Consider the following 14984-nt stretch of genomic DNA (forward strand, 5'->3'; position numbering starts at 1 on the left):
ATTTCTAACAAGCTCACAAGTGATGCTGAGGTGGGCATCTTAGAGAACGGCTGCCCCACCACCCTGCACCTTGACCACCTCTTTGTGAATTATCCTAATGTGATTTTCTATCTCTTCCTTCTGGAATCTAATACAAATGACTATAAAATGTTAATTGAAAATAGACAAAGCTTATTTTTTGGTTAAACATAATCTGCAGGTGCTTGTTTGAAAAACCTTCAGAGAAAAGAGAGAGATACGGGAATGTAGGAAATCATTTTGTCCAATCCCTTAATTTCAGAGTAGAGAGGATGTGGACAATGAGAGGTCAGGATTTGCCTGTGGTAACATAGCGTGTGTTCCTCATAATCTGGGGCCGACTGCAGTCAGGTTTCTGGCTCTGTGCTCAGCATAGTGCATAGTAAACCACGTTTCACTGACCTTTCATGTCTGTGTATGATCAAGGTAAGATGGTTGGGCCCTTGTTTAAATCGTCTGTGAATTCAGCATTATCTTCCAAGTCATCTTGTCCTTGCTCACAAGGAAACTTACCTGACACTCTGCTTTTCTCTCATAGTACTTTCCAAAGTCTTTTCCTTGTTAGCCCAAGCACTGCAGATAAAATCATATTCTGCCGGACACAGTGGCACATAGCTGTAATTCTAGCAACTTGGGAGGCTGAATCAGGAGGATTGCAAATTGGAGGCCAGCCTCAGCAACTTAAGGAGTCCCTGTTTCAAAACAAAAAATAAAAAGGGCTGGGAATGTAGCTCAGTGGAAGAGCACCCCTAGCTTCAATCCCTAGTATAAAAGAAAAAAAGGAAGAAAACATATTCTACTGCCTGAATAAATAAGCAAAAGACCCAGGAAGGTCCTACTACTATGCTCAAGTGAACACACATCTTCAGGAAGGAAAGGGGAGCCCACCTGACTTGACTAACGAGACCCTTCTAACTCATCACTTCTCCTACAGTTTACTCCCCATACCTATTAAATTCTGAGCACTGTACACTGGTGTGCACTCCCTCCCTCTGCCCAGGCACTCATGGTGGCGTGTAGAATAGGATATAGACATGATTCATTTATAGTACTCCAGGGCTTCCCTGGTGACATTCTGCATAGTTTTTATCAGGCTGACTTCACGTTAACTGAATGGCACAAGACCCTGTAGGGTGAAATGGTGCCTTCATTTCCAGGGTTAGAGACAATTGTTTCATGGCCCTGGCCCTGAAATGTGTTTCCAAGGCACGGCCCTGAAGTTTAAAGTTTGTCCTTTTTAGGACAATGATTGAAACATTTCCAGTGACAGAACTACAGGTCTCTTCCACAAACAGGCCAGCGGGCAGCGGGCAGCGGGCAGCGGGCAGCAGCAACGGGCTGCATCACAGAATCCAGGACAATAGTAGTTCAGCGAACAAGGAAGCAAGATAAATTAGCAGCGAGGCTTCCCAATTCGACACTTGCTAAGCCACGCACGAGTTGCCAGCTTTTTAGTTTACCAGGGCTGGTATTTGATCTCAATGCCATTTCAACCTGTTACCGGACCTATTTCTAGACGTCTTCCTTTCCACCTGCGATGCCAAGGGATTGCAAGATGAAACCCCCTGGCAAACTAAAAAAGGATGAGAAGCCTCACTTACGTAAAAGTAAATGAGAAAGGACAGTTGAAAACTAAATTTTAAAGAGATTTGAAGTATGTGAGCATCAGCCCCTCTTAAAGAACAAGAAAAATTGCACTTTCACTGTCTTTTGGCCTCTTTCTATTGAATTTGAACTGTGATAGGTGCAGTAACCATTTTGGAGATGTAAAATAAGAACCTCATGTATGTTTGACACTTTTTTGTGGGGAGGTACCAAGGATTGAAATTGAACTCAGGGGCACTCAACCACTGAGCCACATCCCCAGCCCTATTTTGTATTTTATTTAGAGGCAGGGTCTCACTGAGTGGCTTAGCACCTTGCTTTTGCTGAGGCTGGCTTTGAACTCTTGATTCTCCTGCCTCAGCCTCCGGAGCTGCTGGGAGTACAGGCGTGCACCACCACGCCCAGCTTGTTTGACACTTTTATTCTACCAACACGAACATCCATTCATTTAAGCCTATTAATTAATATGTAATGCTTCTATTGGCTTTTTTGAGTAGTTGTACATTTTTAATTTTTAAAAATTAATATTCAATAGTATATTTCAATTAGGTCAACTTGAGATACTAAAAATAGACTGTCTGGAAGGCCGTATCTTTATAAACCTCTACTTATTTTTCCCAAGATTGAAAAAGAAAAAGAGGAGCTTTTGTCATTGATGGAGAGGCCTGGCCTGTGGAACTAACACTCGTCTATAGTAACAGTGTTCTGGTTGGTTCTTGCTGGAGGTTCTTGTTTCTTCTTGTTCTTGACATCTCAAGAACTTCCTTTTTTTCTGGACACCACTGCTTCTTGAGGTTCTCATTCGATTGTTTCAAGTTGATTACTTACCTCCTAAATAATATGACAGATTCAAAGCCAAATTAAGCAAGGATGCCTTTGATAATTCAAGACTTTCATCTTCATTTGACATTTTCTACCTCCTCTCCATCTTCTTAGAAGCACCACACTGAGAGAGCCTCCAAGGCCCAAAGAGAATGTTACCCTGTTCTCTTCCTGTGTCAGTGATGAATGAATGAACTCATGACTGACAGGAAGAGCAAATACCAATGCCCTGGGAGTGGTGAGAATGGTATATCTGTGTTGGAGCTAACACCCCTCAGTGTCTGAACTGATTCTGGTTTCTGATATCCAACACCTGGGTAAGCCTCGTAAAAGTCAGCAAGTATTATTTGAGGTCATGCTGTGCATACAACACTTTATCAGATTCTTAAAATGAACAAAGGACAGATAGATACAAAAATACTTATGGATATATGTATATTCATGAATTGACATACATACATATATTTTCTATCTCTGACAACTGAGAGGGCCTCGATTCAGGGGTACCCCAACAGTAAGGAGCACACCCACAATCAGTTATTGGTTCCTAAACACCATTCTCTAAGGAAATAGGAATCCCTGGAGAAATTATCCATTCTAGGAGTGAGGTAGGGAACATAAAAGATGAATTCAGAACATCTTGTAGTACCAAAGAGTAAGGAAGAACTCAAAAAGAATGAAGGCATATCAAAAGAACACAGAAACCAATCTCAAAGTGTTCCCTATGACCAAAGTCGGATGGACTAATTTAAGCAAAAGAATAAACATGTATGACCATAACTCAAAGTATGAAATATAAATAAATTGTTGAATGGATAAATAAGGGGAGAAAAAGAGACAAATCTTTATATGAAAATTTCAGATACTATATGCAGACACTTCCCCTCTAGAGATAAAGCTTAAAATCCCATTCCTCACCGCAAAGTATGTGCTAGACTTCGTGACTGGCTACCAAAGAATATAGAAAGGGGGAAAGGCTAAGAAACCTGATGTGTTAGTCAGCTTTGCATTGCTATGACAAAGTACCTGAGAGAAATAGAAGAAGGAAAGATATATTTGGCTCATGGTTTCAGAAGTTTCAGTTCATGGTTAGCTGGTTCCTTTGCTTTGCGGCTAAAGTGAGGCTGAATTCTATGAGTGGGAGCATTTAGCAGAGGAGGATGCTCACCTCATGGTGGGGCCAGGAAGCAGAGAGACAGAGAGAGAGAGAGAGAGAGAGAGAGAGAAGGAGAGAGAGAGAGAGAGAAGGTGCTAGGGACACAATAGACCCTTCAAAGGCCTGCCCCCATGACCTGCCTCTTCCAACCAGGTTTCACCTCTAAATTTCCAACACTTCCCAATAGTGCCACCAGCTAGGGACTGTGCCTTCAACACATGAACTTTGGGGGACATTCACGATCCAAACCACAGCATCTCATGATGAACAGTACTTTGGCCGGGTGATTAGGGTTAACATTATCAGTGATAAGTCAGATTGGTAGCATATAATGATTGATGTTACATGAAAAGAAGATTACTTCATCTCTCTGGTGTTCTTCCCTCAAACCCATATCCTCAATACAACCACAAGAACAAAACTTTTGGCAAATCCCCATTCAGGGACATTTTAAAAAATACTTCAACAGCTGTCCTCAAAACTGTCAAGGTTATGAAAAAACAAGGAAAGATTAAAGAGCTGTCATAGATCATAGGTAACAAAAAGGAGATGTGATGAATAATGTAATATTGTATCCTGGATCAGATCCTGAAATAGGAAAAGGACATTGGTGGAAATTAGGGGTGTACAAAGGAAGTTTGGAATCTGCTTAAAGAGTAATACACCAATGTTTATCTTTTCGGATCAACAAATGAACCATTCAGGTGGAAGAATTGAGAATGAGGGGAGCAGGTGGTATTGGGATGGTCCCCTCTGAGCACAGCACCCTATGTGACAGTACTGGTTACGGGCCCATGAAGCCAACCCTGTACTGAGGATTCATGGAATCTTAATCAGAGCAGGAGGGAGCTTGGTCTTTGGTGGACCCTGAAGGCTGAGCTTTCATCCGTGACCCTGAATAGAGGCTGCGGTAATTGAGGAGACACACAAAATAGGATTTTAGTGATCAATCTGGTGGGAACGTGAATAGTGGGCTTCATCAGAGATGGCCTTGGCAGTTCTACCAGTTAGGAATTTGAGTCAGCTTGAGGAAAGAAAGGGTGGAGTATACCTAAGACTTTTCTTTCCTTGCGATAAATTCAGAACTCATGTTTATCCAAGCACCATTTTCTAATGCTCCTCTCTAGTTAATGGATTTATCCAAATATGATTCTTTATTTTAGAAACCCAGAGCTTACCAACATAGAATTCTCTTTTTAGGAACCCCTTTTATGGAATTAGAAAGGAGTTCATCAGAATTGTAATTATTGTTGTCACATATTTGACTGACAATATGGTGACATCTACTTGCAATTTTTCCATCCAGAAGTTCTCAGACTGGTTTGCTTTCTGTCTTCCCAGGCACCTCCAGGCCATCAGTCACTCGATGTAAGCCAGGAGCCAACTGTCCCAGTTCACACAGTGGCATCAGTAGACAACTGTCTCCTCTGTCTATCACCGAGGATTCTTCTGCTCCCATCCTTGAACTTCAGAGCCGAGGATCCTCTGGAGTTTGTGGACACAGAGTGGAGAGACAGAACAGATCAGGTATGTGGGTGATCGTCTCTTGAACAACAGTACATCTTGGTAGCTTTCTAATCAGCCATGGACGATCTCACCATGGGAACAGAAGACAGAGATGTTACAGGGGCTCTTAGGAGTGGGTTTGGGGAAGGTCCATCAAGCATGGGAAGGAGAGAGATGGAAAATAGGTTGAAGCAATCTATTAGAGGTGTACGGTGTAGTAGAGAAGCTGACTACCAAAACCTGTCATTGAAGAACTTAACACAGTTAGTGACTTCTAATGAAGTTTACAAGGTATCTAGTTTTCTCATCTTCGAAATGTCAAATCCAGAATCTTTTTATCTCAGTTCTGGGATTCAGAAATAACACAGCGTGCCCATTCCCAAAAAGACAAAAGCATCAATAAAATCACAGAATCTGCTCTTGCCTTCATCAGGACTAACCATCTCTGGTGCCCCGCTAGTTGTCCCAATTTTACACTTCCTGCAGGGGGCTGAACTTGACTCACCGATCAGCATTTTCTGATCATTAAGGCCTATAGCCTTTCCTCTCATCCACCCAACCACTCACCAGCACTTGAGTTCCTGGGGTTACTAGCTAGATCTCCTAACTATACCATGAGTTTCCCAATTAAACTTCTAATTTCTAAATGCGGTTGAGTCTAGGAAGCTGCTGCCCAAGACTGTTGCTTTTTTTTTTTTTTAATTCTTTTTTTTATTTGTTTATTTTTATTTTTATTTTTTTAAGACTGTTGCTTTTTGGTGGTGAATACCTTCTTTCCTGTTCCAGAGAATGCTCTAAAGCCCCCAGGTTCATATTTGCTTAGCATATAACCACTCTTCTGTCTTCCTGAAGAGAGATAAGCAATTGTCAGCGAACACTTTCCTCTCTCTGCGGGAGGTCGGAGTGACTCTGGGCTTCTGCTCATCCATTACCGTCACTGTGGAAATTCTTCTGGTGTGTGTTGCTTGCTATCTGATGTTGGTTCTTCTACGTGGATCCATGATCTCTTCTTCCCACCCTATTCCCCTGCATTTCCAGAGCCTCTCCCATGTGTTCCTTCACCTTGACTGGCAACATACTAAAATCTATTTCTTCTAAAAAACAGTAACAACAAAGGCAAAAAACAACAAAATACACCATCCAAAATAACTGGGTAAAGAAAATAAACAATGTTGAGAAAACTGGCACATTTTTTAAAAAGAAGAAAAAGGGTAACTCAGGAAATTCATTTAGGGGTGGGCGGTTGAAAAATGGGGGGTAGTGGTAGAGGAGATGTGAAACCTCTTCTAAGGTCCTACTAATTTAAGATTAGATTTTTATCTCAGAGAAGGTTTTGTTTTTTTGTTTTTTTTTTCAAAAATAGATTATTTTTAAATGGCATCTGAGCAATTATATGTGAACCCCCAGGCTAAAACTCTTTTAAAAAGTAAGGAAAATGACACTTTCTTAAATCTTCATAAAGTTTTAATTGGCTTTAATAAATTTCAACATTCCTATTGTCCCAGTTGTTTGCAAAACAGAATGTTCCAGTTAATTAAATATTCTGGTTAATAAAGACTTGCCCCATCTATCATACATGAATTACAAACTTTAAAATCACACCATTAAAGATCACCTGGAACATAATTTACTTTCTGTGATAATTAGAAGGAACTTGGGACCTTCCAGTGCACCAAAAAGAAGAGAGGAAAAAGAGAAGAATATGAAAAGAAGCTCGCCCTGATTTCATGAATGTGATGGTACTTCACCTCAAAATGAATCTCATAAGCTAGATCTCATCATCATTTGTCAGATAAAGAAGCGAAGACTGGAATTAAGCAAATAAAATATAAACCATATAAATGGCAGAGCTGGGACTTAAACTCATGCTTCCAAATTCCAGGGGCCTCTACCACCAATCTGTATGGTTTCAATAAAGGTTCGTAGAAATGGACAGAATTCCTAGTACCCTAAATTTAGTGCTATATACAAAGCTATAAATCTAACCAGGACTGTAGAACATCTAAGTTAAAGTGAACAGAAAAATAAAAGAATTCTGGAGACCCAATCCTTCTATAAAATTAAATTAATCCTTTGTAAAATTAAAGAAGAGGCCCAAATTCAATCTAATTGTCAAAAGAAAACCTGATCCATAATACAGAGGGATTTATGTGATTAGCGGTGCCATCAAAAGCATTGTCCATAGTACAGTGGTGTTCCAAAAGCAACCTTCGAAGAAGGCAATGCCAGAACGTGGTCCATGTCAAAGGGATATTTAAAACCTTTAAAGAATCATCCCTCCCTTATGAACTAGTCCCTGAGCATAAAGGGACAATCTGAAGTAGAGTAGGGCAAACCTTTCTCTTAAGTATCACTTCTCGTACTCTCATTCAAGACTGCCATTCCTGTCAGGAAACAGAAATTTTTCCCCAAACCATTTCTGAAAGTTCAAGTGCTAAAGTGGAATGCTAAAGACTGAAAACCTAGACAGAATCAATATTCAGAATAAAAAGCTGGGACCCCGGAAACCTCAGATACCCCGTAGCATCTCAGTTTTATCATCTGTAAAGTGGGAATGATCAGATCTATTCAATAGGGTAGACTGTCTTCCTTTCTTAGCTTCCCAACACAACAGTCTCTCATTCTACCTTCTTTTTAAATATATTTTTAGCTGTAAATGGACACAATATCTTTATTTATTTATTTTTATGTGGTGCAGATAATCAAACCCAGTGCCTCACACATGCTAGGCAAGTGCTCTACCACTGAGCCACAACCCCAACCCCTCATTCTACTTTCTTATTTGCTCTAGTTTTCCTCTCTGCATAGGCCACATGGACATAGAGGAAACGTGTAAAACAGTTATCAGGAGCAGGTGTCTTCTGCGCACAGTGGAGGAAGCTGGCTCACTTGTATTTCCAGGCTCACCTCAATGCCGCTGTATTATGGAAGTTTCCCCTGATCTTCCACCAGCCCTTAACAAGTGCTTCTCTGCCTTCTGTGGCCTCATATCTGTCAGAGTTGCCCCTGCCACACTGTGAGCTCAAAGTCTTTCATCTTTGAACCCCTGGGAACCCAACTAGCTCCTAGTACAGTCTCCAAAAGATTTTGTTGAATAAATAAATAAAAGAATAAAGTTTTCATCTTTTGGAGCCCTAGGCCCTGAGAATTCAGTTGAGTTTTTAAGACTTAGAAGTTGTGTAGTAATTGCTGTGTTCATACTTAACATAGTTTATATTCCCAAATGAAGAATTCACTTTGAAAGCTTGCTTCCCCATCTCCCAAAATGATTATATCAGAAAGCCTTAGCTGGGTAAAGGTTTTTAACCCAGTGGGACAGTCATGCCTGGCTCATTAAGCAGTAGGAACACTTTCAGCCACAGAGCCAGCAGGTTCCAGAGAGGTGATGTGAGAAGCCCCATCCACTGCCATTAGTAGCCTGCAAGAGGCACTGCTTTGTCACCACCAGCACAGGCCTTGTGCTCAAGGAAGGTTCCTGGGCATCCACGGGAATCCTGCAGACAATTTTGTCTCACTTCTCCAAGATTCTCCCTTTTGGGATCTCAGCTTGGGAGCTCAGAGCAACCTCTGCTCCTCTTCAACTTCCTGCCAGGCATATGAATTTATTATCTCGAACTAATTTTCTCTATCAGGGGAGATGGCCTTTATGATTGTCAATTTCAGAGAGCTTTGGCTAGTTTAATGTGAGGGGGGAAAAATGCTACTAACTTTTCTTGGTAAATGTCAAAATACAAAGCAGAGCCTATTATGTTCCCAGAAATACATTAAATAGTAATTTGCTATGAGGTAGGAAATGGCTCTGTTATAGTCAAGACTTGTGTGGTTCTTGGGACACATTGCTTTTCGATTTAATAGTCATCTTTGCTCCAATTTTTAAAATATCTCAGTGGAATATAAAAACAAATATTTATTTCTCACTCACTTTTCTTGTTGATGGAGCTAGGGCGGCTTCATCTGGGTTCTGTTCATCCCACATAGACGAAAAAACACAGCTTCTATTTAGGATTTTCCATTTTAGTGCCCGAGAGAAAGAGTAAGAGGTGGTGGAGTCTTACGAGGCCTCTTAGAGCTTCTGCGGGGAGGTGGTACAATTCCCATCACTCATAATGGATTGAATAAGGCAGTTCACTTGGCCACAGTCAAAGTCTTTGGAAGCTAAGACAGGGTGTGCTCCTACAAGGAAGGGGGAAGGGCACATCGGAGACCAGCATAGCATCTCCCATGTACGTGAGCATCCTTAAGTGCTGGGTGGGATCCAGATCCACGCTGTACCTTGCAGAGCAGAAATTATATAGAGAAAGCAATCTGGGGTTATCAATCTCTTCTGATGATAGTAAAAAAGAAAAACACTGGAAGTTCTGCTGTCTTCCTCTTTGGTTGCATTCCCTCTTTTTTAAAGTTTCTGATGTGTTTGCTTGCTGTTTTATAACCTGATTTCCACACATTTGTATTCCTTTCCTGTTTTCAGGGGACGATGGGACACAGACTCATCCTGAGAACAGCAGCCAAGAAAACAGAATCAAGGCTCGCTGCCTGTCCTGCACGTCCATGGTTCTGAAGGCTGTCTGGGGACTCTTGATCATCTTGTCAGTTTCTTCGTCTTGGGTTGGAACCACACAGATTGTAAAAATCACTTATAAGAACTTCTACTGTCCATTTTTCATGACATGGTTTTCAACAAACTGGAACATTATGTTTTTTCCAGTCTATTATTCTGGTCATCTGGCCACTGCTCAAGAAAAGCAATCTCCAATGAAAAAATTCAGGTAGGTTTCATGTTAAATGGCCAACAGGGGATGTCTGGGGGAAAAAAAAAAAATATATATATATATATATATATGTGTGTGTGTGTGTGTGTGTGTGTACAGTTTCATGTATTTGGAATATGAGTTGAGTGCACTTGGGGATCAAGAAGAGGGGTCTGAGGTTGATAATGAACACAAGAAAACAGCCCTTCCCTAAAAAGTTGTGTCTACAACATGCCAGGCACTGAGCTCATACTTATTTTTTAAATCACCATTGGTTGTAACAACATTTACACTTTTTTCCAGTACTGGGGAATGAATCCAAAGCTTTGCACATACTAGGTAAGAGTTCTATCCCTGAGCTACATTCCCCAGCCCAACTTTTGCCTTTTAAGATGGTGTAATTATCCCCTTTTTGACACAACAGAAAATGGATTCAGAAAGGTTAAATGATTTGTCCAAGATCAAACAGTTATAAATAATGGAACCCCAATTTAAATATAGATCTATTTATCTCTAAAAGTCACATTTTAAAAAAATTTCAATGCCTCAAATCCAGAAAAAAATATTCATAAGATTGTTTCAAAACATTTGCTCAATATCCCTGACACTCTGATGCCTGAGCAGGTGAAATGACCTGGGTTCATGCAGTGGGAGGTTTGGCCCTGGGAAACTTGAAGATTCCATTCTTTGTTGTCTAGGAATACATGTAGCCTCGCCCATCTGTCTGATGGTCATAAGCAGAGGTTCCTTGGAATCTCATAGTTCTAGTGGTTGCTTCACACTGAGTCTGACTTCTGCAGCCCCTCTTGGGGAATGGAGGAAGCTGAGAGGGCTGACGTCATGCAGCACTTGAGGAAGGCAGACAGAGCATTTGGCTCGACACTCTTCTGTTAGTGGACAGCTTCTTGAAAAGGAAAAGCCCAGAGATAAGCAATAACATCCAGAACAGCCACTAAGAGAAAACAGGGACCTCAGGTAGAAAGCAGATGAGAGAGTGACAGCTTGGTCCTGTGCAAGATGACCATAAGTTTGACTTGCAGGAACCAAAATAACCTTTCAAAAGAAGGAAAATGCCTAACAAAAAGGATGACTATTGTGATTGGTGCATTATAAGACTGTTCCTAAATGCTTAACAAACTGTGATGAGTTTATCTCAAGTTCCATTTCCTACTGCCAACCTGGAAGTGCCTGGGAATACTGTGAGCTATGTGTATCCATGAAAACTCAATTATAATTAAAGGAAAAAAAAGGGAAACCTGAATCAATATTGGAGGCTTTGGAAGAAAGAATAAATCCCCATATCTGTTTGCAATTGCTAAAGATATTCTGTATTTGATTCCATCAAAATAGACACAATCTTGAGGCCTATCTTTAAATAATGGTATTTAATAAACGATAGCTGGGGAGTGTGATTATCAGATTAGTGTCAGACTAAAATAGCTGTGTGCACCAGATAGCATTGGGTTCCACCTGAACAGTACCTGTGATTTAGAAAAACATATTGTTGATTAAAAAAAAGTCTAGTGAGAAGAGTGGTACAAGAACATTTTAAAGCAAGCCACAGTGGTTTTATCTAAGATAATGAATTTGCAAGAGGCTATTGCTGACAGAAGTGATGTTTGAGGAATGAGCTTCATCTTCTCTCCATCTTTGCAAAATCTGTGATTTGACAAGATGCCTCCACCTGATAGTGCAGGTAGAGCGAAGTTGGCCATTTCTGAATGCAAATCAAAGAGCTTTCACTGTCAAGCACAGAATACTATCTTTGAAAGGATTGTTCTCTAGTGAGAAGAGTAAAGGAGGTTGTCAGAAAATTCTTAGATCCTTGATCTGTTTTCCCTGTAGACTCATTAACACCATCTGCCAAGAAGGTACTCCCAAAGCTCTCCCGGCAGAACTAGGGGAGACAGACTTAGTGTGAGACTGGAGACAGGAGTTGTCCCTGAGCCCCAGAACTTCTGACAATTTCTGCCCGAATGGTATGAAAGCATGTCTAGTCCCCACACCCCACCTTATTACTGACATTAAAAGAAGTTTCAATACAGTAAGGGTTGTCCATTTGGAAGTAGTTTTCCATGATTCAGTCATTCTAATTGTATGCCACCAGAATTCATTTGTCTCTGGTGAATATGGAATTTAGAAAGAAGAAATTATATACAATAGTTTTAACAAGGATATTTTCTTAGGGGGGAAAAACCCCCACCAGAACAAATTAATTAGAGAGGCAGATATATTGGACTCTGTCAGGCAGATATATTGGACTCTATGAAACATTGTGCGTTAGGTGCTATTTGGCATACAGAAAGGGTTGATAACTAGCAGCTGCTGTTAACAATTATGAGAATAATGAAGTACCCAGCTTCTAACCTCCATTTCAAGCTTTGCCACCTGTCAATGACCCATAACAGAAATTGTTATCATCCCTGAAAAAGACTCACTGTTAATTGCTTCCCCATAAAAATCCTTTATTTTATTTTATTTTATTGTATTGTATTTTTTTTTTAGTGTTCCCACTTTTTAGCACTGAGTGCTTAGAGAGCATACAGTTTTACACAGATGACCTGGCATTTGGATAGTGGGTATTTTTAATTTCTGCAATAACAATGCCAAGTGGGCATAAGGTTGGCTATGAGAAGAGATGGAAAAGAGAACAAAAAGGAAGGAGCACCTGGAGACAGGTCAGCCAGGTGAGAAGAGCAGCCTCTACTGGGCAATAGAATTTGACGAGACTTTTTGGTCCATGGGCTTCTCTCACAGGACCCTGTGGGGCTTCCCTGGGGAGCAGAGTGTTTCCTCACCTTCACCCTGAGTCTTTCCTTGAGAGAACTCAACCCAGCATGATGGTTGGAAGATCCATCACAGCCTAGGTCAAGTGATCAGAAAAAGAAATCCTTTAATCACAAATGGGTTTCCTTGTGGTTAGTGCCAGATCTGTATTTAAAATGTGAGTCAGTGGTTATGGATGACAGAATAAACCCATGCCACTCGACTCTGGCTCTATATAACAACTTTCTCCTGGAGCAGAACCGTTTTGAGCACATTTTTCTGAACCTTGTGCCAGGATGGTCGAGGCACCCCACTGCTGGTTCTATGTGTGCTGCTGCTCTAGAATAACCCGATGGCTCTTGGGCTTTAGAGAGGCCACTGATTCTGAGTGTGTGAGCACATGTGATTTCTGTGTACTTTACAGAAGGTTGTGCTTTGGGGTTATGCAATCCCACCATTGAAGTTGTGCACTGTCAAGTTAAAATTTACCTTTGGGAAATCTCATTTTCATTTTATGAAAATTCTTCCTTGTTGGTGGTAGCCCACATGAAAGTCAAACCACAAAATAGTTTCATGCATGCAATATGTATTTTTAATCCTTCCTGGAATCACTGACCTACAACTCCCAGCATTCTCAGCTCCTTGGAAGCCCCATTTATTGTGAGACTTGATATTTAAGGCTGTGTTCCCTGTGCTTAGAATCTTTATCACTCCCTCACTCCACCTGGTCCTCCTGTTGGGTAAGCTACTCCATGTGTGTAAAGCAAACATTGGTCAGAGATCATTTTGGTACTTAAATTACTTTTTTTTTTTTTTTTGCGGTGCTGGGGATCGAACTCAGGGATTTGTGCTTGCAAGGCAAGCACTCTACCGACTGAGCTAATTACTTTTAAATGCAATATTTCTCTTCAATAAAAGCTGAAAAGAAACTAGTACCAGCACTATTCATAGTCATAAAAAAACATTTCATTATAAATGTTACATTTCATTATAAATGTTATATTCATTTCATTATAAATATTAATAATTTGTTGCTTTGAACAAAATATTTATACTACTCTAGAAAATGGAATACTGGGCACATGATGGTCACCCATAAATGCTTGGATGTTCATGGAACAACTGGATGAAAAAAAAAAAATCAAGCTAAATTCTCCAATTTCAGTCATACAGGCAATGTCATCTTATCACTTCCATTAATGCCCGTATGTATCACTAGCTTGAACATTTTGACTAAAATGGCCCCATGGGCTAAGTAGCCAATTTAATCAGAAATAAAGCAAATCAAATATTTAATTAAAGTGACTATTTTCACACATTGAATTCAGATGATTCATCCCCAAATGGCCAATGCATGCATATAAGCACAGCCTGAATTTCATACTTGGGTTTTTACCATTTTCAGGGTTATCACAGAGGCTCTCTCATTTTTCTGCCTTAATAATACTGACAGGAAAATAAATTAGTCAATTAAGCAGCGATATTAGAAGGAGACACAGTGAATCAGGAATAACAAAACCCCAAGATGTCTGTGTCTTCACAGGCACACGAGGGCCCCTGTTCCACAGGATTCTGTGAGTTGCCTGTATCTGGTTACATAGCAGTGGCCATCTTGATCCTGTCGCATTCGCCCATTGGGAAAAACTCTTCATCCTTTTCAGTAGCTCGTCATTTCAGTGACTACTGGTTTCTGTATTTCTCGAGGCTTCTCTGAGAATGTCTATAGACAGCAGAATGGCTGCCCTGGCAATCCCAAGGAAGCATCTGGGAAGGAGAGGGCCTAGCTCTGTGCTGAGGATGGTGGGTTCTTTTCCAAGGCTCCCTGAAACCCATGGCTGGCAGAACTGGGTTCAGTAGGTTCCACAGGTGAATGATAGACTCGAGTGCACTCTTGCCTGAAAATGACGGTGTAGAGTCAGCCAGACAAGATGGGTCACCATTAGCACCTGCATATTAATCTCTTTTTCTTTCCTAGGGAATGCAGTCGGATTTTTGGTGAAGATGGTCTGACTTTGAAGCTCTTTCTTAAAAGAACTGCTCCCTTTTCTATTCTATGGACTTTGACAAATTACCTGTATTTACTGGCTTTAAAGAAGCTGACGGCCACAGATGTCTCTGCTCTGTTCTGTTGTAACAAAGCCTTTGTCTTCTTGCTGTCGTGGATTGTGCTGAAAGACAGGTTCATGGGAGTGAGGGTAATAGCACACTAAATTCAATGCGTGATGCCTCCCTTGATTGTAAATCCTACATCAGGAGAGCTGCTTTGGTTCATGGAGTTTCTATAAAACTTTGCCCACTGAGTACAAATTGAAATTTGAAGATACATTAGGAAGCCCCAGCAGTTACAACATCATGAAAGGATA

At 40.7% G+C, this 14984-nt stretch overlaps 1 protein-coding gene across 2 annotated transcripts in view; it reads left to right on the top strand.

The window, feature by feature from the left end:
- SLC35F4 (solute carrier family 35 member F4) overlaps positions 1 to 14984 on the top strand; it is a 230819-nt gene that overhangs the window by 198084 nt on the left and 17751 nt on the right. For both annotated transcript variants that reach the window (XM_079128990.1, XM_079128991.1), the window contains exons 2-4: positions 4943 to 5128; positions 9576 to 9873; positions 14597 to 14816. In XM_079128990.1, coding sequence (XP_078985116.1) covers positions 4943 to 5128; positions 9576 to 9873; positions 14597 to 14816 — 704 coding nt within the window. The remainder of the gene's footprint in view (positions 1 to 4942; positions 5129 to 9575; positions 9874 to 14596; positions 14817 to 14984) is intronic.

The sequence above is a fragment of the Sciurus vulgaris genome, assembly GCF_902686455.1.
Source record: "Sciurus vulgaris genome assembly, chromosome: 2".
Taxonomy (NCBI): domain Eukaryota; kingdom Metazoa; phylum Chordata; class Mammalia; order Rodentia; family Sciuridae; genus Sciurus; species Sciurus vulgaris.